This window comes from Equus caballus, chromosome 13, assembly GCF_041296265.1.
Source record: "Equus caballus isolate H_3958 breed thoroughbred chromosome 13, TB-T2T, whole genome shotgun sequence".
NCBI classification, from domain to species: Eukaryota; Metazoa; Chordata; class Mammalia; order Perissodactyla; family Equidae; genus Equus; species Equus caballus.
The window spans coordinates 39,345,766-39,371,242 of NC_091696.1; the positions used below are offsets into that span (position 1 = coordinate 39,345,766).

At 52.6% G+C, this 25,477-nt stretch overlaps 1 protein-coding gene across 19 annotated transcripts in view; it reads left to right on the forward strand.

The window, feature by feature from the left end:
• The first annotated feature begins 828 nt into the window (after positions 1-828).
• SYT17 (synaptotagmin 17) overlaps positions 829-25,477 on the forward strand; it is a 108,313-nt gene continuing 83,664 nt past the window's right edge. For 4 of the 19 annotated variants that reach the window (XM_070230929.1, XM_070230930.1, XM_070230935.1 and 1 more), the window contains exons 1-5: positions 831-1,138; positions 5,163-5,185; positions 5,827-5,975; positions 11,835-11,983; positions 14,810-15,429. In XM_070230929.1, coding sequence (XP_070087030.1) covers positions 955-1,138; positions 5,163-5,185; positions 5,827-5,975; positions 11,835-11,983; positions 14,810-15,429 — 1,125 coding nt within the window. In that variant the 5' untranslated portion in view covers positions 831-954. Of the gene's footprint in view, positions 1,139-1,222; positions 1,654-4,600; positions 5,015-5,162; positions 5,186-5,826; positions 5,976-11,834; positions 11,984-14,809; positions 15,430-25,477 lie in introns of those variants that run through there. The other 15 variants (XM_070230931.1, XM_070230936.1, XM_070230944.1 and 12 more) reach the window with 14 other exon arrangements.

Here is a 25,477-nt window from a genome sequence, read left to right on the forward strand (position 1 = left end):
TCACCAATCTTCCTCTTATTGTATGTGAGCCTCTGCCACAGCATGGCCACTGACACATGAATGGTATAAGCCTGCATCCAGGAACTGAACTTAACCACTAGGGCACTGGGGCTGGCCCTCCTCATAAAGTTAAGAGGAGTCAAGTGCAACAATATAAACATTTATTGAGTGCCTACTCCAGTCAGGCTCTATGCTAGATGTACGGGAATGAGCAAGGCAGACGAGGATGAAAGCAAATCATGCTTGTGAGGCGTAGAGCACAGCGCCTGCAGAATTATAAGCGCTCAACCTGCACTACATGCCACGTGCTACCAATGAAATATTCTCTCTTACTCAAAACCGTATACCTAGGCTAGATTTTTACACGGAATATATACAAGTATGTACATTACATCTTTCGCTAATGACTTCCACATTCATGTCCTTATTTATTCCCACAAAACAGCCCTGGAGGATAGGCAGGGCAGAGATTTTATGCCAGTTTCACTGACGAAAGGACAGAGGCGCTGGGAGGTTCAAAGGTCGATAAACTGGAGTCTGGCAACAGGAGATGGCTGGGCATTTTAAGAGGAGAACCAGCGGAGGCCAAGGTTCCACGTCAAACCCGTCCCTGGAGAGCCAGCCCCAGCTCTGCAGCCTTGGGGCGGTGAACTGGCACGCGGAGGCCTCCAGGCCCAGGGCGCCCCAGCCACGCAGCCACGCAGGCAGGCGGGCGGACCCGCCCGGGGGCGCACGCTCGCTGGCGCGGAGCTCCGAGCTGGCAGTGGCGCGCACGGCGCCGGCGCGACGCTGGGTGGCGCTGCTGGGCCGCCCCATGCCAGACCTGTTGAGCCCAGGGCGCAACTCGGGCAGGTTTAGGGGGACACGGCGCTCCGCTCTCCCCGCGCGCCCCTGCATCCCGGCTGCAGCGCCTCCCTCGGGGCGCCCCACGCCCCACCGTAACTTAAGGCTCCCATGCCTTTGGCCTCTGCGTTCCGCGCCGCAACAGTTCTAGGCGCGTCCGGTGGGGCGGGAGTAAAGTTTTTCCAAGCTGGTCTGGGAGAGGGCTGGATGGGGAGGACCCTCCCAGCTCCAGACTCCATGGCGGGCTGGACTGTGTCCCCTCGGCGTCAGGGCCGCCCAGGGGGCTCTTCTCTCGGTAGGTGCCAGCCCCGGGGCCGACCGGATGGGCTGACCCGTGCACCGCCCCCTCCCACCCGCTTCCCCATCCCCATCCCCCTCCCCCGCCTCTGGCGCGCACCGGCCCCGGCGTCTCCGGCCCCGCCTGCGCCGGGGTCGCTGCAGTCCCCGCGGCTGCCCCAGGCTCCCTCCCCAGGCGCCCCGGCTTGATTCCAGCCCGGGGAGCGCCTCGGGGGCAGCGCGGGACAGCGAGGGAGGCCGAGGCGGGGGCCCTGGGCGCCCCAGCTCTCCCACCCTGGGAGGCGGCCCCGACTCCGGGAGCCGGAACGCAGGGAAAGGCAAGGACGGGGCGGCCGGCGGAGGGGCGGGCGCCGCTCATCAGCCACGCCAGTCACGTCTGGGGCCACCCGGCTGCCTTCTTCGTTTCCCCCTTTGCTTTCTCCCCTCTCTCTTGTTGGCGAGGGCAAAGTGGCCGTGGCGGCGCCATGCCCGGGCCGGAGTGAGTGCGCGCGGGCGAAAATGGCGTACATCCAGGTAGGGCTGAGGCTGGGGGGCAAGGTCCGCGGGGTGGGTGGGGGTGCGCGGCCCCTCGGACTGGGAGCGCCCCCAAGGGAGGGCACCCGGTTAGGCTCCCACAAACTTGCCTCGAGAAAAAGGATGCCCGAGCGCAGGCAACCTGTGCAGCGGCGAGGCAGCGCCCCAGGAGAAGAGGCTGGGGACCCCCACACCCCGGGATGAAGGACCCCGTGTGGACTCTGCCCGCGCACCCTCGCTTCCTGGGGAGGGAATGGGGGGTGGGGCGGACTTTTCTCCCCACTCCCCCCTCCCTCTCCCTCTTGCACCCCACCCCAGGGGAGGGGCCGCGGGGAGGGCGGCCCGGGGCGCGCCGGCCGCCCGGCCCGCCAGCTGGCGTTGCCGTGGTGACGGCTCCGGCTAATTGGCCGGCTGAGCGAGCCCGAGGCAGCTGTTCCGGCCAGGAGGGACAAGGACATCCTCTCTCCCGGGCACTGGGTGCTGACGGGTGGGGGACGCACCAGAGGCGTGCTGGTCGGCGGTGGCCGCTGATTACTTTAGGCCATTGGATTGGGGTCTGGGAGTTCTGGACCCCTATTACCTTGGGGAAACTCCCCCAAGAATCCTTGGGCTGACATTAGTAACAAGCATCTTTTTGGGAGCGTGGGGGCTGCTTGACTAAGAGAGCTTTCTCCTCAATACGAGGGGGCAAGTGCCTACAGGTCAGTGTCAAGGTCACGCAGTCACACCCGTTGAGCGGCTTGCTTCTGGGGCTGGCTTCTCTGAGCCCGACAGAGAAGCCTACAGGCTCCTACATTCGGGGTGCATCTGGCCTCACTTCTCCTTGGCCACAGCCCGGGGGCTGCTGGTCCCCTGGTTCCCCTCTGGCTCACACATCCCTCATCTTGTCCTTTTCTGGCTGCCAGGAACTCTGTGCTCCGTCGCCTGGTGTAGATTCACTCCATTGGCTTCCTTTCATGAAGTCCCTAGGTCTTCTTTTCAAGTTCAATGAACGTCATAGTTACTGTACACCTACTGTGTGCTGGATGTTGTCAGGGGGACTATTCAGTAGTCACTCGACAAACACTTGGGTGACCACCTACTATATGTGGGCACTGGGGATACAACTGTGAAAACAGTATGGTCCCTGCCCCTCAGAAGACACAATCTAGTGAGAAATGAACAATATTAGAACAGGCTTCTGTGGTTCTTAATGACCACTTTCAGCACAGAGAAATTAAGTATCTTGCCCAAGGTCACACAGCTGCTTAGGGGTCATGGTGAGATCTAAGAGGGAGGGTGGTGGGGAATTTGTTAAACATCTAGTATGAGGATGGCCCAGTGATGTTTGTTGACTTTCCTTCTAGAACAAGGTGTTAAACTTTTTCTGTAAAGGGCCAGATAGTAAATATTCTCTTCTGACATTTGAATTGCATATATTTTATATGAGTCAAGAAGTATTCTTCTTTTGACGTTTTCCCAACCATTTGACAGTGTACTAACCATTCTTAGCTGGAGGGCTGCACAAAAACAGGCTGCCAGCTGGATTTGGCCTGCGTGTCATGGTTTGCCAACCCCTCTTCTAGAATGTCTGGGTTCTCCTTCTTTCTCTTTCTCTTTGGCTTGAATCAATTCTCCATCGGGCCAAACACACAAACCCAGTGGACCCGATGTGAGGAAAGACGACGTGCTTGGGAGCATCAGAGCGTCTTCTCTTTCCTCTTCATCTTCCTTGGCTTCTCTTTGCCTCCTGACACTCATCTTGTACTGGGCCTTGAGAAAGCTGGATGGTTGGTCCTCAGTGGAGGTCCGCAGGTGGTCTTGTCTCTGCTCATCGTGGTCTTATAAATGGTTCTCCAAATCACCAAGTACTCGGGAAATGCCTCCCCAGATGAAAAGAATGGGCATGGATTGTGAATTAGCGTCCCTTTATCCTTGTCCTTTCTCTTAGCACTTGCTCATGGAAGCCCCACGAGGGCATGGCTGTTTGCTGCTCTCTTCACTCCTGTATCAGCCAGGACAGTCCCTGGTGCCTGGTAGGTTCCAACTGGACTTGACAGCCTCCTTGTTCTCATAAGCCACAGAAAGGGTGCAGATATTTTGCAGCTGGTCAGCACACCAGCATTTTCATAGTCAGTGTCCTAGCTTAGCCCTTCCACTAAAGAAAAGAGGTAACCGAGGCTCAGAGTGGCCCCCTGACTTGCTCAAGTTGCACGATTGGCTGCTGGGGAGGCCGGAACTAGCGCCTGCCCGCTCAGCTCTTTGCATGGCCCCCCACACTTTCTTGCTCTGTGTATGGTTTGAGTTTCCGTTTGGAAGAGTTTTGAGATTTCGCTTCCCAAGCTGCAGTCACTCCCTTACGGCTTCAAGGACTTTGACTTTTTCACGAGCTTTGTACCACCTGTACTGTTACTTACTTAATATTTTTTCTGTAAATGGAGTCACTTTTTTTTAACTTTAAGAAATCATATGAAAAGGAAAACTTTATGTCACTACCGTAATAGAAAATTAGGATCACTTGATATAAACAGAAGGCAATTGGAAAAATAAACACAATGAGAATAAATGCCACTTTATTAGATTTTAGCTGGATGGAGCTATCTCCATGGCTCCGAGGGGGGGTCTGCTCTCTGTTTAAAAAGGAAGGAAGGGTAGAGAGATTTGCAAGTGGTAGAAAGATGTTAAATGCAATGGTACCAAATGAAGACTTTCTCCTCCTTGCAAGAGAATCGAAAAAGACCCTAACTTGCTCCCTCTTGATTCAAAGTTCTGAGTTTGAACCCCACCTCCGTTCCTCTCTGGGACATGTCCCAGGCTGGGATGTGGGACCCCCTCCTAACCCACCTGGTTTACTGGGCCCACTTGGAAAGCCTTCGAGACCCTGGCCTGGAAGAGAAGGAGGGAGCCTGTGCCTTGGGATCCTGCGAAAAGACGATGGGGTGGGGGGTGGGGCCGAAGAAGGGAGGAAGCCCCTCCCTCCTCCCCCAGGACCAGTTAAGGCTTCCTTTTCGGCTCCCTCTATTTGTGGGTGATCATATGAAGCTCCCTACCGTCACCATTGGAGCAGAATTGGAAGGTAGGGCCTCCAAGAGGGTGGGGGTGCCGAGTCACATCCCCTCTGTGCCTGCCTGTGTGTTGCTGAGCGTGTCCCTCTGGGTGGGCTTCCTGGCTGTTTCTGTAGAGGAAGGTTTGTCTTCTGAAGTGTGGCTGCGTTGGATAGCTTGACTGTCTATCCACCCGGGCTGATTCATAACAGCATACAGTGCAAAGCAGATCGAAATGCTCAAGTTTCCCATTTATTCGGTGTTGGTTAGCCAGGAGCCTACCAGCAGCCCTGGGAATAGCAACACCTTGCTAGGAAGTCAGCTCCCTTCCCACGATGGTAAGTGGAAAGAGGAGGGCTTTTTTGTCCCTTTTCTTTCTGTTTTCTTTTTTGAGTTGCTGGAATATTGCTAAACTGGTCTTGTCTCTCTCTTTTTTGTGATCCCCCCACCCCCTGCGCCCCTGGCTTCATCGTGGATCTCTAAAAGGGCAGTTGGAACCGTTAAACAAGGTGGGTGAATTCAGTGGTCCGTTTGGTCTGGTTTCAAACCAAGAAATGCTTGCCTTTCGTTTTGGAGTCTTCTGTGGGGCTGTGGGGAGGTGGAATTTTAAACAATCACCAGATGTTGATAACAGCACCGTTGCGAGGTCTTTCTGTGGAAGGGAGATCCCCGTGAAGAGATGCTGGTCCCAGAGATGGGTTTCCTCCCCAGCCCTACTTATTCTGCTTGATTATGTCTGTTTACATTCGTATCCCAGAGATGATGGTTTTAAAAGATTTTTGCTTGGCTTTCAAGAAGACAGAGTCATATCCATTGTGTTTTGAGAACATATTGTCTGGCCCTCACGGTGTTGTAGACAACCCACCCACATGTCAAGAAAGACGTTCCCAGAAACTACAGGAGAAAATACCTGTAAATGTTTTGCTCTCTGTTAGTGGCTCCCACGAGTTGGTGTTTGCCATCCTCATGCCAGCAGTTGGTAAACAGAAATAGAAAACATTTTGCTCTGTGTTCACGGTGGAGACAGAGCCCCTGGATGGCGGGGGGCGTCGGCTCATTATAATTTTGGGTGTTTTTTTCCTCCTCCTCCTCTCTGCCCTCCTTTACCCCCCCACCCCTCTCCCCTGCCCACCTCCCGCCTTGGCCTCAGGGTTTTCTTTCTAGAATCTCCGACGTGCTGCTATGCAGGTGGACTTGCCACCGCTGCTGTCAGAAGTGCTGTGAATCCAGCTGCTGCCAGTCGAGCGAGGATGAAGTGGAAATTTTGGGACCTTTTCCTGCCCAGACGCCTCCGTGGCTGTAAGTAAAACCGCTCTGAACTTTCTGGAAGGCGATCCCAAGACCTTTCTGTGCTCGGTTGCTGGGAGGGGGTCCGGGCCTGTGGGAGGGAGGATTTCGGGTGGGAAAGAGGGAAAGGCCGAGTTTCTGTTGACCCCTCCGCTGCAGGCGGGGCCGTGCTCTGTGCCTCTCATTTTGTTTGGCAGGCTGGCGAGACCAGCTGGCGGCGGGGCTGTAGTTCAGCTATTTCACGTCGGGCCTCCTGAGATGGGAGCTGGGTGATGCTGAGCGTGTGGGCACTTGTGATCACATTGAGTGTCTTTCCAAATGGAAAAAGAGCTCTGTGAGCATCTATATTCTTCAAGGGATGTCCAGCTTCTAAAGGTGTCCGTCCAAGTCCGTGTGACAGATTGTCCTGGCACCTGGTCCAGCGCCTGGTCCTTAGGAGATGCTCGAAAAGTATTTGTTGCATGGATGGGTGGATGGAAAGAACAGACAAGAGCCTCTTTGCTGGTCTGAGCAAGAACCTCAGGAACAGGGAAGCAGAGAAGCACCTCCAGGCTCCATCCTGTCCTCCAACGCTGTTTATGTTCTCTCTGGCATCTTTCATTTTATTTCCAAGTCATTCTCCTCCCGCGCCTGCATGCAACATCTCCATCTGCCAGTCGCTCGGATATTTTGGGAATGCAGTTTTGAAGCTTCTCAGGCACGTGTCTGGTCCACCTCTCTGTGGCTGGGAGGGGAGCGTGGCCAGAGAGTCTGCGTGGAGTCCAGAGGCCGGGGCCTGGGAGTCACCCAGCGTAACTTCCCACGATACGCAGAGGGAAGCCCAGAGAGGGAGGGGACAGTGCAGGGGCTCACAGCTACAGCCTCGGCGGGGACCCCGCACTGTCTCAGCTAAATCCTTGCACTGAGAGTCCATGGGCCTCTGGCACCCCTTCTTTCCCTCCTAGTCGGGGGTCACGCCGCGATCCTTTTCTTAGAAGCAAGTATCAAATATTTCCGTAGCAGAATGGCTCTGGGTCAGGCTACGTGAGCTCACATCTTATTTCTCCTCCTTTTTTCTAGTTCTATGACCTTGGTCAAGTTGCTTGGTCTCTCTGTGCCTTAACTTCCCATCTGTTAACATGGGGACTATAAAAAGAACAGTATTTATCATCGGGTCCTTGTGGTGATTGCAGGAATTCGGATATGGGAAAGCCCTTAGGAATGCTTGACACTTTGTTGGCAGTCATAAATGTAAGGAATTCTTCTTAGGCTGTTTGGTCTCAGTTTTCGCATCTGTAAAGTGGGAACAGTGATAGAACTTATTGTATAGGGTCGTTATTAACGATAATGGGATATGTACATAACATGCTTAGCGCAGTAGTAAATATCCATTTTTATCAATATCAGGTATTGATCGCAATTCATTCAACTGATATAAAGGCAACCCGAAGCAACTCTTCCATCATTCATAGATGGTAGCCTGCATCCCACAGGTGTGCATAGAGTTGAGAGGTTTGGTGAAACCAACTCATTAATCCAGGGGTCATTCCCATTTTTCGGAGCCCGACTTGGGGAGGTTGGCTCAGCCCGTCTGGTATCTTTCAAGCCATGCTCAGAAGGATGCCAGCTCTGTGAGGGCAAGGTTTTATCTGTCTTGTTCACTTTGAAAAATAGTTGTTGGCTGACTGACTGAGCTACAGGCAGAAATTGAATCCTGCAAGCACCAATCGTCTGGCTGGAAAGTTAATCTCAGTTTCTTTAGTCATGTCTCTAGTACACCCTGTGTGCCTGGCACTGTGGGATGCACAAAGCTAGATAGAGTCCCATTACCATGCTCAGGGGATTTTAAATCCAGTATAGAAGGTAGATATGTAAGTCCAGTCACCACCTAGAGTTGTGCATGCATCCCCTTCACACTCATATGACAGTCCTGCATTGAGTCTTGTTACAGAAGAATCCAGGGATGATGGTTTCAGGCATAGCTGGATCCAGGAACTCAAATGATGTCACAGGCATGCATGCTCTCTCTCTCTCTCTCTTTCTCTTTCTTCTGTATTGGCCTCATTCTTAGGCTTGCTTTCTTCTTTGCCTCGCTCTTAACAGCAGCAAAGACACCAGGAAAGGCTCTCATTGCCCTGGCTTGCGTCATGTGCCGGTCATGTGAGCCAGTCACTTTTGCTTGGAGAAAGTGATGCTCGAATGGTGCCTGGGTTGCCTGACCACTCTGGAACCAGGGGAAGGGTCACTCCCCCATAAAACACATGGGCTAAGCTAGGAGACCCGGGGTTGGCAAACTTTCTCTGTAGAGGGCCAGACAGTAAATATTTTAGCCTCGTGAGGCTCTTCTCTGTTGCAACGACTCTCTTCTGTCATCGTGAGAAAGCAGCCATAGACGAGACACAATGAACGGGGGTGGCTGTGCTCCAGGAACACTTCAGTTACAGGGCCAGGAGCGGGGTCGGCCTGTCGTTGGCTGACGTTTGTAAAAGACAGTTTGGGTTCTGTGAGCAGAGAGGGGGGAGTGGACCCAGGCCGGGCAGGCACCACAAATGGACACCACATCTAAGAGGAGTTGGGGGAATGATGGAAAATGGGCCTGCCAGCTTAGGTCCTGTGGGGTCCTCAGTGCCAGGTTAGGGAATATGGGTTTTTTCCTGAACCAGTGGACACCCCCGGATGGACCCTGAAGATCAGTCAGGTCCGTGTTTTCCCCTGGATTCCCAGATGTGGAGTGTTACAGACGCGTGGCCTAGATCCTCACACTGGATTGGAGGACAATTGCACCCTTTGTGCAAACAGCAGACTCTTTCTGGGGACAAGGGGTTGAGACCCAATGGGAAACCACTTCTTTTGGTTTTATCACAAGCAGAGAAATGGGCTGGAACCTTCCCAGCAGGGCCAACACACTGCACAACTCCAGGAGGTGCCATTCCCACAGCCATGATAAATGGTACCACCCAGAGATGTGCAGTCTACAGCCTGAACGGCTGTACATGACCTTTATGCTTCCCAAGATGAACCACGTCTCCCTTAAATCCCGGGCAGTACTTGGCACATTTTTGGCACTCAACATAATGCAAAATGTTACAAGAAATCTGTAAAGGGGTGGCAGATTTAAATCATTCAAAAAGCAAATTTACAGCTTGTGCTTTCCCCAGATTTATTTACCAAGTGGGCAGTTGTATGTTATCAAACAGGCAGGGAGGAGAAATGTCAAGTGTACAGGCTTTGCAGTACTATTCCTACCGTGACATTTGAGCCAAGAACCACAGGGCACACCTCTCTGCAGGGCGGCATGTGGCAGCTGAGCTGGCCCTTTGTGTGTGTGATTTTGGGGGACACGCCATTACTTGTCACACCATGAATTGTCCTTCCTGTGGGTCCCCCGCTTTCCTTGGCTGGGCTGGGCTGGTGAAGGTCAGGAATGCTGTGCAATCCGACTGGCTCCTTTTGTAGCAATGCCGGAAAGACCCTCAGTGAAGAGTGAGTTAAAGTCAGATTATTGGTTTGTTCAGTAAGCACGTGTTGAGTACCTACTGTGTGCAGAGCTCCTACTGGCCTCGCAGGGGATGCCCAGCTCAGTAGGGTGGACCATGCGATCTGGAGTCTGGAATTGCTGGATCCAGTTGGGGTTCTCCCGTTTAACAGTGGTGCAAAGTAATTCCTCATCCTCCCCTCCCCCTGCCCCGGAGCTTCCATTTCCCCATCTGCGAAGCGGGCGGGGCGGTTAATGACAAGTAATTCCTGGATTGTTTTCAGGATGGAATGAGATGTTTCCTACGGAGCATTTAGCGCAGTGCCTGGCACATCGTAGCTGCCTGGCATCTGGTACCTTCAATAATAATAAGTACAGACCCCACCATGATGAAGTGTGCCCTGCTGGGGGTGGGGGGGTGGTGCGGACAAAATGCGCGCTCGGATCCTCGTGACACAAGGCGCATCAGATGTGCACCACAGGAAGGCTTTGTTCATTCACTCATTGGGAACATCAATGTGGAGCACCCCAAACGTGTGAGTGGCCGAGCTGGGGCAAGGTCGGCGGTCGTGAAGGAGACAGACACTGCCCTGCCTGCACGCAGCCCGGCTTAGTGTCGGATGCAGAAGATGAGCAGTGAGACACGACCAAAGATGCGTTGAGTGCAGTGTTGAAAAGGAAATAAGGAGGGTGCAGGGATAAGGGCTGACGGGCTGGGAGATGAAGCCGAGACCTGAATGATGAGAAGGGACCAGACCCGTGAAGGGGACAGAAGAACACGCTGGTCAGAGGGAACAGCGTGCCTCGGCTTGTCGCAAGAGGGGCAGGGCGGTGCGGGGCCTGCAGAGGAGGCCGGGGCGGCTCGGGCATACGTGGTACTGGGCCTGAGAGGACTCAGCCAAGGCTTCCGGAGGCGGTGGCCTTTGAGCTGATGCCCGAAGACCGATGGGGCTTCAGAGGTGGAGGCGGCTGCCGCAGTGAGGTGTGGCAGCCGGGAAACACACAGGTGGACATGGTGCCCCAGTGGCCAGAGCGTTCTGGCCCTGCCTCCCTTGGGAGATGCTGCTGCTTGCATGTAAGGGAGAGAGAGGAATGATTGATACAGTCTGACCCCGTTTCTGTGCCCCCTGCTCCTCCCCCCATCTGCCACATTCACCTCTTTCAGAGCAGGAGCAGGAGCTAAGCCAGGCCTGGGCATGGCCCCCCTGTCTCACATGCTGGGGCTTGTCCTGGCTGTGACCCTGACATCGCTTTGCAAGAACATTAGATCAGTCTCATTTCATGCACGGGATGCATCTGAAGACCTCGTGGGATTCGAAACTTGCGTTTTTCAGGACTAGTTTCCTCGCGGGCTTGAATGTTAAGTTGGGGGATGCAGTCACGCAAGGTATCAGTCTACAGCTGTGACAGCTGACGGGGCCGTGGGCAGCAGCCTCCCTCATGGCCACATCGCCGGCGTCTGTTCCCCCACCCTTCCCCTCCCCCTGGCATCCCTACCTAGCTTTATGAGCATCGGGGCGTCTGGAAGCCACCGTTGTAGTAACAGCATCAGCTAAAATGCATCGTGCGCCTACCTAGACAGAGCAGGCCCTGTTGCGAGCATCTTCTCTGTGTTAACCCATTCAGTGTTCTCAGCAGGCATATAAGGTAGGTACTGTTATTCCCATTTTACAGTCAGCGAGACAGAGGCACAGAGAGAGGAAGGGACTCGCCCAAGGTCACACAGCCAGGGATCAAACCCAGACACCGTGCTCTTAATTACTACCCCACCCCACCCCCACGGTGCTTTCCATGTTGTCAGCGTTTCTCATCCTCACTGGGGGCCACATTGAACCACGGCTGCTGCTAGTTCATAGCTCTTTCTTCACATCGAACTATTGTTCTTAAATCATTGCTTCTCAGGGCGTTTTTGTAGCCATTGCCCTGCCATTCAAAGAACGCTTGAATGACATTGCCGTAGGGTATTTTTTAAAAGATGTAAGTTATAGACACAGCGGCTGTTGAAACAGCAGGACAATTCGCACCAAAAGCCACTTGCAGAAGTCGGGTGCATATAAACAGCCACGTGGTTCCTTCCAGACTCGGCGTTGACAGGTCTCCTCTGTCTTCACCAAGGTGGCGCCCCCGTGTGGCAATATCCTAAATAGGTTTACAGAGTCCTCCCCATGGCCCCAGCTTTGCCCTTAGGCAAATTATTGACAGATTGTTCTGTCTGGGGGAATCTTCATTCATATCCATTCATGTCATTTCATATTTTGTGCAAAATGCAAGCGTTACTGAGAGTTTCAGGCTACCACACTATTTCAGATTTGCGTTGTTTGAATCCAAGTTGTGTAAACTGGGTCTGTCCCCCAAGGGCAGAGATGCCAGTCCCTGGGGATTCTTTGACAATCCTTGAGACATTCTTCCTCCTCTAGGATGGCTAGCCGGAGCAGTGACAAGGACGGGGACTCCGTCCACACAGCCAGCGAAGTCCCTCTGACTCCACGGACCAGCTCCCCCGATCGGAGATGCTCATCCTCGGACACATCTAAGTCCACGCACAGCCTGACCCGGAGGATTTCAAGTGAGTGTCTCTGCCGTGACTGTCTGGGCTGTCCCGGGTCGTTAAAGCTTGGAGGCTTAGCCGCCATTCAGAGTCCGTGGATTAAATCCCATTAGCTGGGTCCCCAGGACAAGGGAAGAGAGCTGGCTTTCCCAGACAGTCAGCGGTGTCCCCAAAGAAAGATGTGAAGGACAGGGCCGTCTCTGGGGAGGAGTCGAAGTGGGGCGACAGTCCAGGAGACAAGAGAACAGAGAGATAATGACAATGTGACAGGAGTGCATCGCACCTGATTGCTGAGTTCACTCAGAAGCAGTCATTTTTGATAGATTTTTGTTTTTACTGATCACACGTTTCCTTGAATTGGCTCAGTTGATTGACATCGGCAGCATGTATCATTTCAGACCCCGAAAGGCGAGTGTCACCACGTTATACAGCAGGGCTTGCAGATTCAAGTGACTTCAGGGGCCAGGTGGATTGTGTCGGTGACTGAGTGCAGAGTGCTGGATAGAGATAAATGTCGCCCTAATGCAGTAATAAATGGCAGCTGACTCTCAGCCTTGAGAGGGTACTAGGGCAGGGTGGGGACTGTGGCCAATTGCAAAGCTAATACCCTGTTAGAAGGGGGCCGCTGCCACTCAGCTCTAGCCATGTGGGATTGTGGGCCCAGTGTTGCCTCATCTTTCTAAAAAGAAACTGGCAATCTGGGCTTTTATAGGAAACTTCCTTACTTTAAACCCAAATAAAATGTATCTATGGGTCGAATTTGGCCCTAGGCCCCCTAGTTTGTCCCCTCTGATGTATAGCGTATGTGTTTGACCCAATGATGTGATTTGGTGGGGAGGAGAAAGTAAAAAGCCTGAAGACTCCCACCCTCCTCTCACTCCCCTAGAGTTTCTTTGCTCCCTCATTCAGCTGATGTCTGAAATTTGCTTAACAGAGGGAAAAAGCTTAAAATTCATGAAACAAATCCACCCAGGTGGAAATTCGGTGTCTGATCTTTCCTGGCAGTAGATGGGGAAGAAAAAGGAAGTAGAGAAAAGCTCAGGGGCTTAAGATAGTGAAACAGAGGGGATGTCGGCCTTCTCCAGGCCCCAGCCTTTCCATTTGTAAGATGAGAGGGCTGGTCTTGACCTGTGCTGCCCGCTACAGCGGCCACCAGCCGCATGTGGCGGCCGAGCATTTACATGGGGCTGGGCCGAATGGAGATGTGCTGTATGTGTCACATACACACTGGATTTTGAAGCCAGTGTGAAAAAAAGATGATTTAAAGTGTCTCACTGAAGTGTTTTTCTATGGATTACATGTTGGAATGAGAATATTTTGGATATATTAGGTTAAAGAAAATATTAAAATTAATTTCACCTGTCATCTTTGCACTCTTAAAAAGTTGTCGCCACTGGAAAATGTCAAGTGACCTCTGTGGCTTGTATTTCTGGCTCGCGTTTTATTTCAGTTGGATAGCGCTGGTCTAGATGGTTCCTGAGTCTCGTGCCCAGTTCTGTACGCAGGTGATTTCTATTTAGCACACAGTGATCAGAGTGGTTACCGTGCACCAGGCGAAGCTCTCATGATTTTAGTCAAGTTATTTGGGCAATTCACAAGAATACCAAGAAGGAATAAATACTACACATCCCACTAATATGAGGAATCTGATAGTCAGACTCATAGGGGCAGAATGTGGTTCCCAGCGGGCAGTAGGAACGGGGTGGGGGGGTGTCGGTTTCAGATATGTGAGATGAATACATTCTAGAGGTCTACTCTGCAGCATCGCGCATAAAGTTAACAATACTGTCTTGTATTCTTAAAAATTTGCGAAGAGTAGATCTTGTGTTCTTATCACACACAAAAAGTTAATTAAATAAAAAAGGCAGGAGGAAACTTTCGAAGGCGTTGGGTAGGTCTATGCAGACTGTGGTGGTGGTTTCATGGGGGCACACTTACCTCCAGCCTCATCAAGTTGTATGTATTAAATATGTACAGCTTTTTGCATATCAATCGTGCTTCAATTAAGTGGTTTAAAAAAAAAAAGAATGCCAAGGGCTCGTTTCTAGAATAGAGGGATGAGCAAAGATTAGAATGATGGGAGCAGTGAGCTCTGCTGGTTGATGGAGGAGAGAGGAACCCCCTAAGTGATGAGGTCTTCATATGATCCTTGAAGAAGTACGAGAGTTCCCATCTAGCGGGTTCTTACCACGTGCGCGCTCTGTGCCGACCCCTCTCCGTGCGTTTGCTCAGTCAATCTTCACCACGGTCTTTGAGGTGGGTGCTCTTATGGACTCCCTTTTACAGATGGGGAAACCGAGTCCCAGAGAGTCTAAAGAATGTGCCCAGAGTCACATGGCTCACCTGTAAGGAGCCGAGATGCAGTTTGACCCAGGCACTCTGGGCCCTGAGTCCACACTCTGAAAGTGGAGGCAATACAGGGTAATGGTTAGAGCCAGGCTCTGGGGCCGGACAGGCTGGGCTCGACTCCTGGCTCCTCCTCTTACTAGTTGTCTGACCTTTAGTGAGTTGCTTACTTAAACTGTCTGTTTCCTCATCTGTAAAATGGGGATACAGTTATTCTCTAACATCTGGTGAAGATTAGATGACTTGATGTACGCCGTGCATTTACAACAGCGCCTGGCGCTTAGCTGCCGTGCTGATGCGGATGGAGCCGAGAATGCCACCCTGCTGCCTCTCAGGATAACTGAGAGGATTTCAGAGTGTGGAGACCAGGTGGTGAAGAGCATTAGGAAGCAGAGTGAACGATGTGAGAATCTGGGAAATGGGGCCTATCTCACAAAGCGGCCCAGGTCTGGTCCCATACGCGGCGGTGTTAATTTCTTATTTCTGGTGGCCGTTTAGGTCTCGAGTCCAGACGACCCAGCTCCCCGCTCATTGATATTAAACCCATCGAGTTTGGCGTTCTCAGCGCCAAGAAGGAGCCCATCCAGCCCTCGGTGCTCAGACGGACCTATACCCCGGACGATTATTTCAGAAAGTTCGAGCCCCGGCTGTACTCCCTTGACTCCAACAGCGACGACGTGGACTTCCTGACCGATGAGGAGATCTTGTCCAAGTACCAGCTGGGCATGCTGCATTTCAGCACCCAGTACGACCTGCTGCACAACCACCTGACGGTGCGGGTCATCGAGGCCAGGGACCTGCCGCCCCCCATCTCCCACGACGGCTCGCGCCAGGACATGGCGCACTCCAACCCCTACGTCAAGATCTGCCTCCTGCCGGACCAGAAGAACTCGAAGCAGACGGGGGTCAAACGCAAGACCCAGAAGCCCGTGTTCGAGGAGCGCTACACCTTCGAGATCCCCTTCCTCGAGGCGCAGCGGCGGACGCTGCTTCTAACCGTGGTAGATTTTGATAAATTCTCACGCCACTGCGTCATCGGGAAGGTGTCTGTGCCTCTGTGCGAGGTGGACCTGGTCAAGGGCGGCCACTGGTGGAAGGCGCTGATCCCTAGTTCTCAGGTAAGGGGTGGGTGGGTGGTGTCTCTGAAGCTTTTGAAAGAAATGATTTTTATTTACTGTTTAAAATTTTTTGCATTTTGAAAACTTTTTTATTTTGAAATAATTTTTGACGCATGAGTTGCAAAAACAGTACGGAGAGTTCCTGTGTATTCTGTATCCATCAACCCCAGTGATGAATCTTACAGGACCAGAGTACATTAGTGGGACCAGGAAATTGACGCTGGCAGCTAGACTACATACTCTTTTCAGTTTTCACTGGTTTTTACATGCACCGCTGTATGTGGGTGTGCACGTGCACTCGTGTGTGTAGTTCTATGAAATTTTATCACATGTATAGATTCATGTACCCACCTCCAACCTGGGAGCTTTTTTGTCATTGATGCCGGGTTATTTAATAAGGACAGTGATTGTCCGGGGTACGAAGCTATCAGTCATTTTGACTTTGGGAAATTGATTTGGGAAAAATAAAATGAGGGCTGAAGAACAGGATGATAGAGGGATGTTTTTCAGGCAAATTGTGAGATTGGCTTCCCTCCCATTTCCAGCCCGGGGACATGCAATTGGCTGCGTGGGAAGCCACCCACGGACGGGCTCTCTCTCCAGTGGGCCGTCCCTCCGTTGGGGATCAGTGGGCTGGAAGATGACAGTGCACCCACTGTGGATGCAAGGATGTGGTGGGAGCCCCAGGGAAGGGAAAGACCCAGCCAGTTGGAGGCTGGTCTAGCCCAACCATGCTGGGGACCACAGTCCTGTGTAATGCAGGTGGGATAATTTTGCATCAAACACACCTAGGTGCTTCTCAGAGCTGAGTTCTACTGGCCTAGGATTTGATGATCCAGTGTCACGTTTGGAAGTTAGGTTTTTAACATGAGGTCTGGAGGGGCTGCTCCACTGTCAGAGAGTGTGTGTGTGTGTGTGTGTATGTCTCTATGTCTATACACACCATCAAAGATAGGAGATTTATCCCTCTCTTAGTTTGGATTCCCCAAGAAGAAGACCCCAAGGCAAGGGAAGGCGTTTATTAGGAAGATGACTTAGAAGAAACACCAGGCCGGAATGCGAAAGTCATGTAAAGGATGGCTTATCAGGCCGGCTACCGCTATGGGTGACTGGAGCTGAAACGTGCTGGGGAAACAGGGAGCCAGCGTCAGACACACGCCTGAGAGTCTTTCCACCCCAAGAGTGAGGGAGCTGGGGCGTTTATACACCAGCTCCTATCAGCCATTGAATGAGCGCAGTTGGGAGATGGGGAGCTTCATCCCCTGGCTTTTCTGGCCTGTTACACTGGCCGATAAAGAGACCTTGGACCTCCACAGATGCAATAAAGTGCATTTGCCGGCATCGGGATGTGGGCCTGTGTGCACTGAAGTGGTCATGGCCAGGAGGTGGTGGGAGAGGTGTTGGCAGCGTCTGCTATAGTTCCCAATCCTGCCTCCCATCACGTGATCGGGTTCTGTTGGATGGTGTCCATGTATCTTCTTTGATATTTGATATCACTGGGTTTTCAACTGTCAAGAAACTTAGAGTCGAAAGAGGGAGACCCACTCGACCAAATAGATTCTCTATGGCCAAGCTCCATTCTTCACGTTGGTGCAAGGCCCTGGACAGACAGACACTCTGGACATCCCCATCCCTGACCTCCTTTAGGTCTTGGTGGAAATGTCACCAGCAAAGCCCTCCTGGCATGTGTGCCGTAGTTTGGTTCTCCTGAAATCTGAGGCTGACGCAAGGACCTGGGTGCAGGTAGTTGATTTAGGGGGTGACCCCAGGAATGAGGCATGAGGGGGTGAGGAGGAGACAGGGAATGAGGGAAGTTCAGCAGTCAACAGTGTTTCTTAAGGTCGCCGTTCCGGCAGTGGGGGAGGGCAGACTGTCATTCTGCTGGAGCGTGGCCTCCACCCTTGCACGCGGGCCAGGTGGGCTCCCACAACCCCACAGAAGGGCTCGGGCAGAAGAAAGAGGCCAGGTGTGCTGCTGCCTGCCTGCGCTGAGACCATGCCGGAGCGGGACCGTGGGAGCATCCGTAGCTGACCCCGGAAGCAGTATCTGCAGCATCATTCTGCTTACATGGCAGCCCCCCCGCTCTGGGCCCCCCATGTCCCCTTCTCCTGCTTTATTGTTCTCCATGGCACTTATCATCATCCCGTAGGCCGTACATTTGACTGTCTGTCTCCCCTGCTAGTATGTAAACCCCATGAGGGCAGAGGTTTTTGTCTATTTTATTTACTTCTGTCTTCCCAGCATCTAGAACAGCACCTGGCGTGTGGTCGTGCTCAGTACTGTTTGTTGAATGAATGAAGGATGGAAGGAAGGAAGGATTCCCCAAAGTGAATTTCCTTCTTCCTTCCCTCCCTTCTTCCTTTCCTTCCTTCCTTCTCACACAAAGAAAGGCTTGTGGAAATTGAGTGAGGGAAGAGTGGCCTCCTGTCTCCCATCTCAGGCTTGCCCTGGAGTTGATGCTCTCGCAGTGGGAAGGCCAGGTGTCTGTGGATGGCTTCCCTGAAGCAGAGCCTGATGCAGGGATTGGGTGTGGGTTAGTTGCCTAAGGCTGTGTGACAGCACCACGCACTGGGTGGCTTGTAACTACAGAAGTGCCTTGTCTCACAGTCTGGAGGTTAGAAGCCAAGATCAGGGTGGGCAAGGCCCCGCTCCCCCTGAAACCCGGAGGGGCTCCTTCTTTCTGGCCTCGCCGGCTTCCAGAGGTTGCCGCCATCCTCGGTGCTCCCTGGCTCGTAGCTGCGTCACTCTGGTCTCTGCCTCTGTCATCACACGGCCTTCTCCATGTGTGTCTGTGTCTTTTCTCTTCTTCTAGGGCACCAGTCATATTGCGTTAGGGGCCCATCCTGCTCCAGTATGACCTCATCTTAAATACTCGCGTCTGCAACAGCCCTATTTCCAAATCAGGTCACGTTCGGAAGTACTGGGGGTTAGGATGTCAGCATATCTTTTTGGGGGGCACAGTTCAACCCTAAAGAGGAGAAAATCCTGAGGGGAGGGAGGGAAGCAGTCTAGATGAGGGGTGACCGCCCGGCGAGGGCGTGGTCCCAATGAGACCTGGCCTCACCTGACCTGTGGTGGGGAGGGGACTCTGGGCCCTGGATCGCCCTGCACCGTGGGATGGTGCAGTGGACAAGGGAGCCCGCTGTGTGTACTCCCACGTCGGTGGGTCGTTGGCTGGGACCAGGCTGGGAAATCTGATTCTCGGCTGGGCGGCCAGGGGCCTTCCTGAAGCTCCTAGACTCTGGAACAATGGTTCTGAACCACAGGCGGTTTTGCCCGCAGGACATTGGGCAGTGCCGGGGGGACGTTTTGGGTTTGGCGGGTGGGAGCTGCTACTGGGATCTAGTGAGTGGAGACCAGGGATGTCGCTAAACATCCTGCAGTGCCCAGGACAGCCCCCACCACAAAGAATGAGCCGGCCCCGAATGTCAGTAGTGCTGAGGGTGAGAAGGCCAGTGTGGAGGAAGGAGAGAGAGGAGGTGGGCGGATGGCGGCAGGGTCTGCCATGCCAGGCGAGACGAGAGCTGGGCTTTCTGTACGGTGAGAAGGTGTTTCAGAGAGAGACAGTCATTGGGGTGGGCAGAGAGCCAAGGATGGAGGCTGAGAGGAACATGGCCAGGGAACTGCTCTGCTGTTCATTCCGTGTGTGGAAAAGGAGCTATTGGTTCCGAACAAAGATCCACATCAAGCAAATTAGGCCTGCACTGGAAACAGAAGAAAAAACCCTCACACGTTGCGCTGAGGCCATTAGAATGGATGTCACTGCTGGTTTGCGTTGGAGGCCCCCGTCTGCCTTCACCAAAGCACCTGGCTGGTCAGTGGAATGGGAGGGGAGCTGCAGCTGTGTCCTGGGGCGGAAGCCAGAGCTCTGCCATTCCTCATTTGCAGCCTGGCTTCATGAAGTCAGAGGAACTCTGAGGGTCTGGTTCTCCGTTCTCTGCCTTGGAGAAGCCACGCGAGCAGGCGGCTGGGAGGGCCAGCATGGGGGCACCCTCTGGCTCGTGGCAGAACGTCCCAGCTGTTTTGTGCCTTTGAACATTGTGCCTTTGATCTTGGCGTTCAGGAGATTAGCGGCTAATGGAGCTACTGTGAATTTTTTGGTCTCATTGATAAGGTTTGGCTAGAAGATACTGGAAATGAGAATGGAGAAATAGGAGGGGTGGGGGAGTGACTGAGTAGGCTTGAAGTTACACCGGCTGCTAAGAGAACTTCTGCTCGTCCCAGTGGGCTGAAGCGAGTTGACGCGTTGGCCATTTAGAGGTGAAATCCATGTCGGCTCAGCTCTTTTTGAAAAAAATTATTAGTAATTGTGACAAAACACACATAACAAAATTTACCATCTGATCTGTTTTTAAGTGTACATTTCAGTGGTCTTAGATACTTTCATATTCTTACCCAACCATCACTGCCATCCATATCCCGAAGTCTTTTCATCTTGCAAAATGAAACTCCATGCCCCTTGAACGATGGCTCCCCATCCCTTGCTGCCCCCAGGCCCTGGCAGTCACCATTCTCTGTGTCTCTGTGAATTTGACTGCTCCGGGTACCTCGTATAAGTGGAATCATATAGTATTGTCTTGTCATGACTGGCTTATTTCACTCAGCGTGATATCCTCAAGGTTCATCCATGTTGTCGCCTGTGTCAGAATTTCCTTCCTTTCTCAGGCTGAGTAATATTCCGTTGTGTGCATGGACCACGTTTTGTCTGTCCATTCATCCATCAATCGATGGACGCTTCCGGTTGCTTCTACCTTTTGGTTATGTGAGTGATGCTGCCGTGAACCTGGGGGCACAGGTACTTCTTCAGTCCCTTTTTGAGCCAGAAAAGTATCCAGGATGAAGGCGGTGCGTGTCCTCTTAGATCGTGTGGCTTTGGGAGGGAAGGGCAGGCGAGGTGGAGAGATTAGCTGCCCGGTGGACATGCCGGAACCTCACGGAGCATTAGGAAGGACCAGAGTGCTGGTTCCAGCCCTTTCTCCAGGTCGGCTGTGACTAGAGTCACGTCACCACGTGGGTCCTGGTTTGCTCATGTGGAACGCAGACACGGTACCCACCGCCTTCCCGCCCCCGCAGCGCAGCTGTACGGGTGTAAACCCATCTCAGGAGAAAGTAGCTTCTGGACGTGAAAGTCCCTCGACTTGAGGAAAATTATGATATATTATACACAGTAAAGAGACAATACAAATATTGTACATACGCGAACTATTCATTTAGTCAGTCAATGAATATTTATTAGCTGCTTACCATGGTCCAGGGCTGCGGCTGCTGCCTTAGCTCTGAGTGAGTGAGTGTCTGTGGCAGCCGAGCCGAGTTCTGAATAATCTCCCTGTGCTAACTTCTTTATCCTCTCAAGGCCCGTTTTACAAAGCGGGGAACTGGGCTGAGAGAAGTTGAGTAACTTGTTCGTGCTTCTAACTGGTAAAACTGAGGCTCTTTGGCTTAAAAAACGGTGTGCCATAACTGAGATGTTGGACTGGGTCTCTCCAGCTCGCAAAACAAAGTCCCCGCCCTCAGGGAGCTGGCATTCTATGAGAGAGAGATGCAGCAGACAGGCGAGTTCACAGATCATGCCGTGTTGGCACTGTCTATGCCAAGAGGAAAAATAACTCAGGAGAGGGGCTGGAGAGGGATGGCTGGGTGGTGAGAGTGGGGACGCTATTTAGATGGGTGAGGAGATGACATTTAAGTAGGGGGCTGGACGGAGTGAGAGCATAAGCCTGGAGGATGTCTGGGGAAGAGCATTCTGAAGAGTGAGTGTGGGATGTGCAAAGGCCCTGGGGCAGGAGCTGGCTTGGCACGTTGATGGCTAGAGTAGAGTGAGTGAGGGCAAGGCCAGCAGGAGGTGTGATCAAATTTATATAAGAGGCCGCATCACATCAGTCTTGTAGGCTGAGGTGAAGACTTGGCTTTTATTCCTAAGTGGGTCGGGCAGCCCTGGAGAGTTTTGAGAAGGATGGGTGACCAGGTCAGACTGCCCTGGAGAGAAGTCACTGGGGGACACTGCCAAGGAACTTATATGCAAAATATATAAGAACTCCAACGACTCGAAAGGAAAAGATTTACTTATTTAACTAAATTTAAATAACGGGCAATTTAAAAATGGGCACCAGTTTTGAGCAGATGCTGGACCAAAGAAGACACATATCAACGGTCCCTAAGCCCGTGGACGCGTGCTCAGCGTCATCAGCCATCAGGGAAATGCAGATGAAAACCACAGTTAGAGGCCAGCACACATCCCCCCACCATGTCCAAAGTGACAAAGACTCACCCACCAAATGTTGGTGAGGATGGGGAGCAACTGGAACTCCCAAGGCTGTGGGGTATATCGTGGCATAGCCACTTAGGAAGAAGTTCTAGCATTTTCTTATAAAATGAAACCTGTGTCTACGCTGTGATCCAGCAGTGCCACTCCTAAGAGAAGTGAAAATGTTAGGTCCACAGAAAAACTTGTACCTGAATATTTACAGCAGCTTTTCGCATAATAGCACCAACTGGAAACAGCCAGGTGTCCGTCAAGAGGAGAGAAGATAGAATAAAAAAAAAAAAAAAAAAAAAGAGGAGAGAAGATAGCAAACTGTGGTATGTTCATATAATGGACCATTATTCAGCGATGAGAAGGATCAAAGTGTGGATTTACACAGCATGGGGGAATGTCACAAACATTATGCTCACACCATTATGCTAAATAGAAGCCGGACCCAAGAGAGCACATCATATATATGATTGCGTTTGTATGAAGTTCGAGAACCGACATAACTAATCTACGGTGAAAAATCGAAACACTGGTTGCAACTGGGGTAGTGAGGATGGGGATTGACTGGAATGGGGCAAGAGGGGAATTTCTGGGCTGCTAATGATGTTCTGCCTCTTGATAGAGCATTGGGATACACGCTGTATGTCTTTGTCAAACTCATTAAGTACTTAAGGTTTGCACATTTCATTGTCTATAAATTTATCCGGAAAAAAAAAAGAGCCATAAACAGATTGAATTCTGGTTGATAATATGCCTGCTGAAGTGTTTCGGGGGAAGTGTTCTGATGTCTGCAGCTTACTTTAAAATGCATCCCCCAAAAAATCGACAGGGTCGGTCTGGTGGCTCAGTGGTTAAGTTTGCATGTTCCACTTCAGTGGCCCGGGGTTTGCCAATTCGGATCCCGGGTGCGGACATGGCACTGCTTGACAAGCCATGCTGTGACAGGCATCCCACATATAACGTAGAGGAAGATGGGCATGGATATTAGCTCAGGGCTAATCTTCCTAAGGAAAAAAAAAATCGATATGCGATAAAGCAAATACAGCATATTTAAAATATATTAATTGTAAATTATTAATATTAATAACTTCATTGTAGAATCTAGGTGATGAATATAAAGGAGTTCGCTGTGCGATTCTTTTCAGTTGTTCTGTATTTGAAGATGTTTGTAATCAAATGTTAGGGAGCAAGAGAGAGACGAGAACAGCTTCCCGTTCGGAGCAGTTTGCAGTGGCCTCCGAGGCGGGAGGTGGTGATGGCCGGGCTCCTGGTGTAAGGGGGCGGTGGACGAGTGGCCCACTCGGGAGGCAGTTTAGAGGCAGTCTCTGATGCCCAGGATCGGTCCTTGGACATTAAACTCCAGCTTCAGGAGCCCTGTACGCAAGGGCCATGAAACAGCCTGGGGGCTGCGATTCCCTTACTTTCACAAGCATGGAATACACCGGGAGCTGTCACGGGGGTGTTCCCAGACCTCAGCCTTGCTCGTTCCAACTCCCTGAGTCTCGGGTGAATCTGCGCTTTAGCGGCTGTGCTGGGACATTCGAATGCAGGTGAACTTGGACCTCGTTCTGGGAAGCGCGGGGTGGATGGTGGAAGGTGCACGGGGCTCGGCTGTTTGAGCTGCACAGATGGGTCGGGGGTGTGGCCCTGCTACTCGCTGGGCCACGGCTGCGACGGTTTGATGATGGCGCGGCTGCCTGACTGCCGGATGGAGGCTGCCTTTAGGAGTATATTTTCTGGAGCCTTCGGGAAGGAGCAGGCTCAGGTTAGAGTGCTCCTCGATGTTCCTGGGAGATAATTCTGAGTCGTGGAGGGTGTCGACTCTTTTATTGCAAAGCCAGATTGCCTGCTGAGGAGGAGTGTTTGATGGGGGCCCAGAAGAAGAAAACCTGTTTAATCAAGGTGATATTTGCACACCTGAATGCTGGGTACCTATGTTTCTGAAAATTGCGTTAACCTGAGATTTGCTCCGTCCAAAGCAACGTGGCCCTGGAGGTGAAGTCTGTGCGGGTTGCCTTCACCAAGTGAGGTTCAGCGATGGTAGCAATAAATGTGTACTGGGTACTCGCCCCGTGCCAGACCCTGGGCTGGGGGCAGTACTTAACGTTACCCTACTAGATGGGTAGTACCGGCTCCCCTGCATCTTCCTGAGGCTCAGAGAGGTTAAGGAACTTGCCCAAGTTTGCACAGCTGGAATGGGGACTTGAACCTGAGACTGACTCCCAGCCCACACTGCTATGAAATAATCACCTCAGGAGAAAGTCCTGGCCAAGGACTGGGTGGATGCACCTGCAGGATGTCACCTGAGCATGATAAGACAGTCTCTCTCCTAAGAATACCCACATCTTGGTATCAGTGCATCTTGCTTCCTTCCACCTTTGGAGCCGTGCCCTCGGAAGGAATTCTGCATCTGCTCTGAACCTGTCTTTTAGGAATGTCTTCAGAGTCTGAGGGTGCTCGTGGCTTTCCTCAAGATCCCCACAGTGATTGCATTTTCTGGAAATGGCCAAAGGGCGTCTGAATTGGTAACCAAGATAGGTGTCGGCGGTGGGAACGGCTGTGTTGTTTGAGCAATAGAAAGAAAAATTGTGTGACTCTGACGTCGAGACTTCCTTTTGTGGGTGGCCCTGTAAATCTCTTTTTCTTGGGAATCTGGGTTCAGAGTGACAGAACCCGTCTCAAACTCACTTTGGCCCAAGAGGCAAGTCTGGGGTCGTGTGGGCTCCTGGCAGCAGTGGGCCTGGGGTCGGGGGAGGTGCCCTGGGAATCTTTCTCAGCCAGAATGTTCCTCAGCTCCGCCTTCCTCCATCGCTTCTCTTCTCAGGAAGCAGAAGTGGCCACAAGTTGCCTCAGCCTTGCCTCCTGTCAGCTGGGCACGCCAGTGGAAAGAGAGGTCCTCGCTTCCGAAAGTTCTGGAAGTCCCAGGGAGGACTCTCAGGGGCCTGGCCTGGTCGTGGGCCGGCACAGCTCTGTCCTCACTCTGGTGGAGGGCTGCCCATCACCACCCCTGGTGGGCTTTAAGCGGGAGGCAGTGTGGATTAAGAGAAGGAAGAGTGAACGCCTTCTTGCATCGCGGCCACACCTCAGTTCTCTCTGTTGTCGTTGTTGTGTCTCTGGCTGACATCCCCACTGAGGAAACTGGCATGTGTTCAAGAGCTGGTCCTGGGGCAGGCGTGTGTCCACTGTTTGGAAGGTTCTGGCAGTGGGCGGGGGCCGTCCTGGCCCTGGGAGTGCATCCCATGGCCTCTTCCTCTTGGGGTCCCTTCACCAGGGAGCAGCCCTGGGGGACGGGCCCCAGTCAGATGGCGCCAACCCAGCCCCCTTCTCTGGGGCTCGCTCCCCCATGGGAAAGTCACCTGTTCTGCATTGGGCTCCCCTAGAAACAGACCCTGAGACCGAAATTTGAGTGCGAGTGTTTCATTTGGGGGGGATGGCAAGGAAAACCAGAAGGGAAGGAGCGAAAGGAGACCAATGAAGGACGTGCTCTCGGGCAAGTTAACACTGTGGCCCTGGATTGTGATCCTTGTGGGCGCTCGGTGGAGCCCGCCGAGGGCTCACGGTGCCACGGTGCTTGTTCACTGGCTGCCGGCAGGCAGGGGTTGAGGGAGCTTCCAGGGGAGCTTGTGCACACGGGGAGAGAGGATGGGTGGAGAGATGCCGGGCTGGCGGGAGGAGCTCAGGGGTCCTGAGGGATGTGGTCAGGGCTGGGCCGCCCCTCCAGCATCCCCACACTTCCTCCGGCCACCTCGAGGGCTCTGAGCACAGGGCCTTCCATGCTGCCCCTTTGTGCTGCTC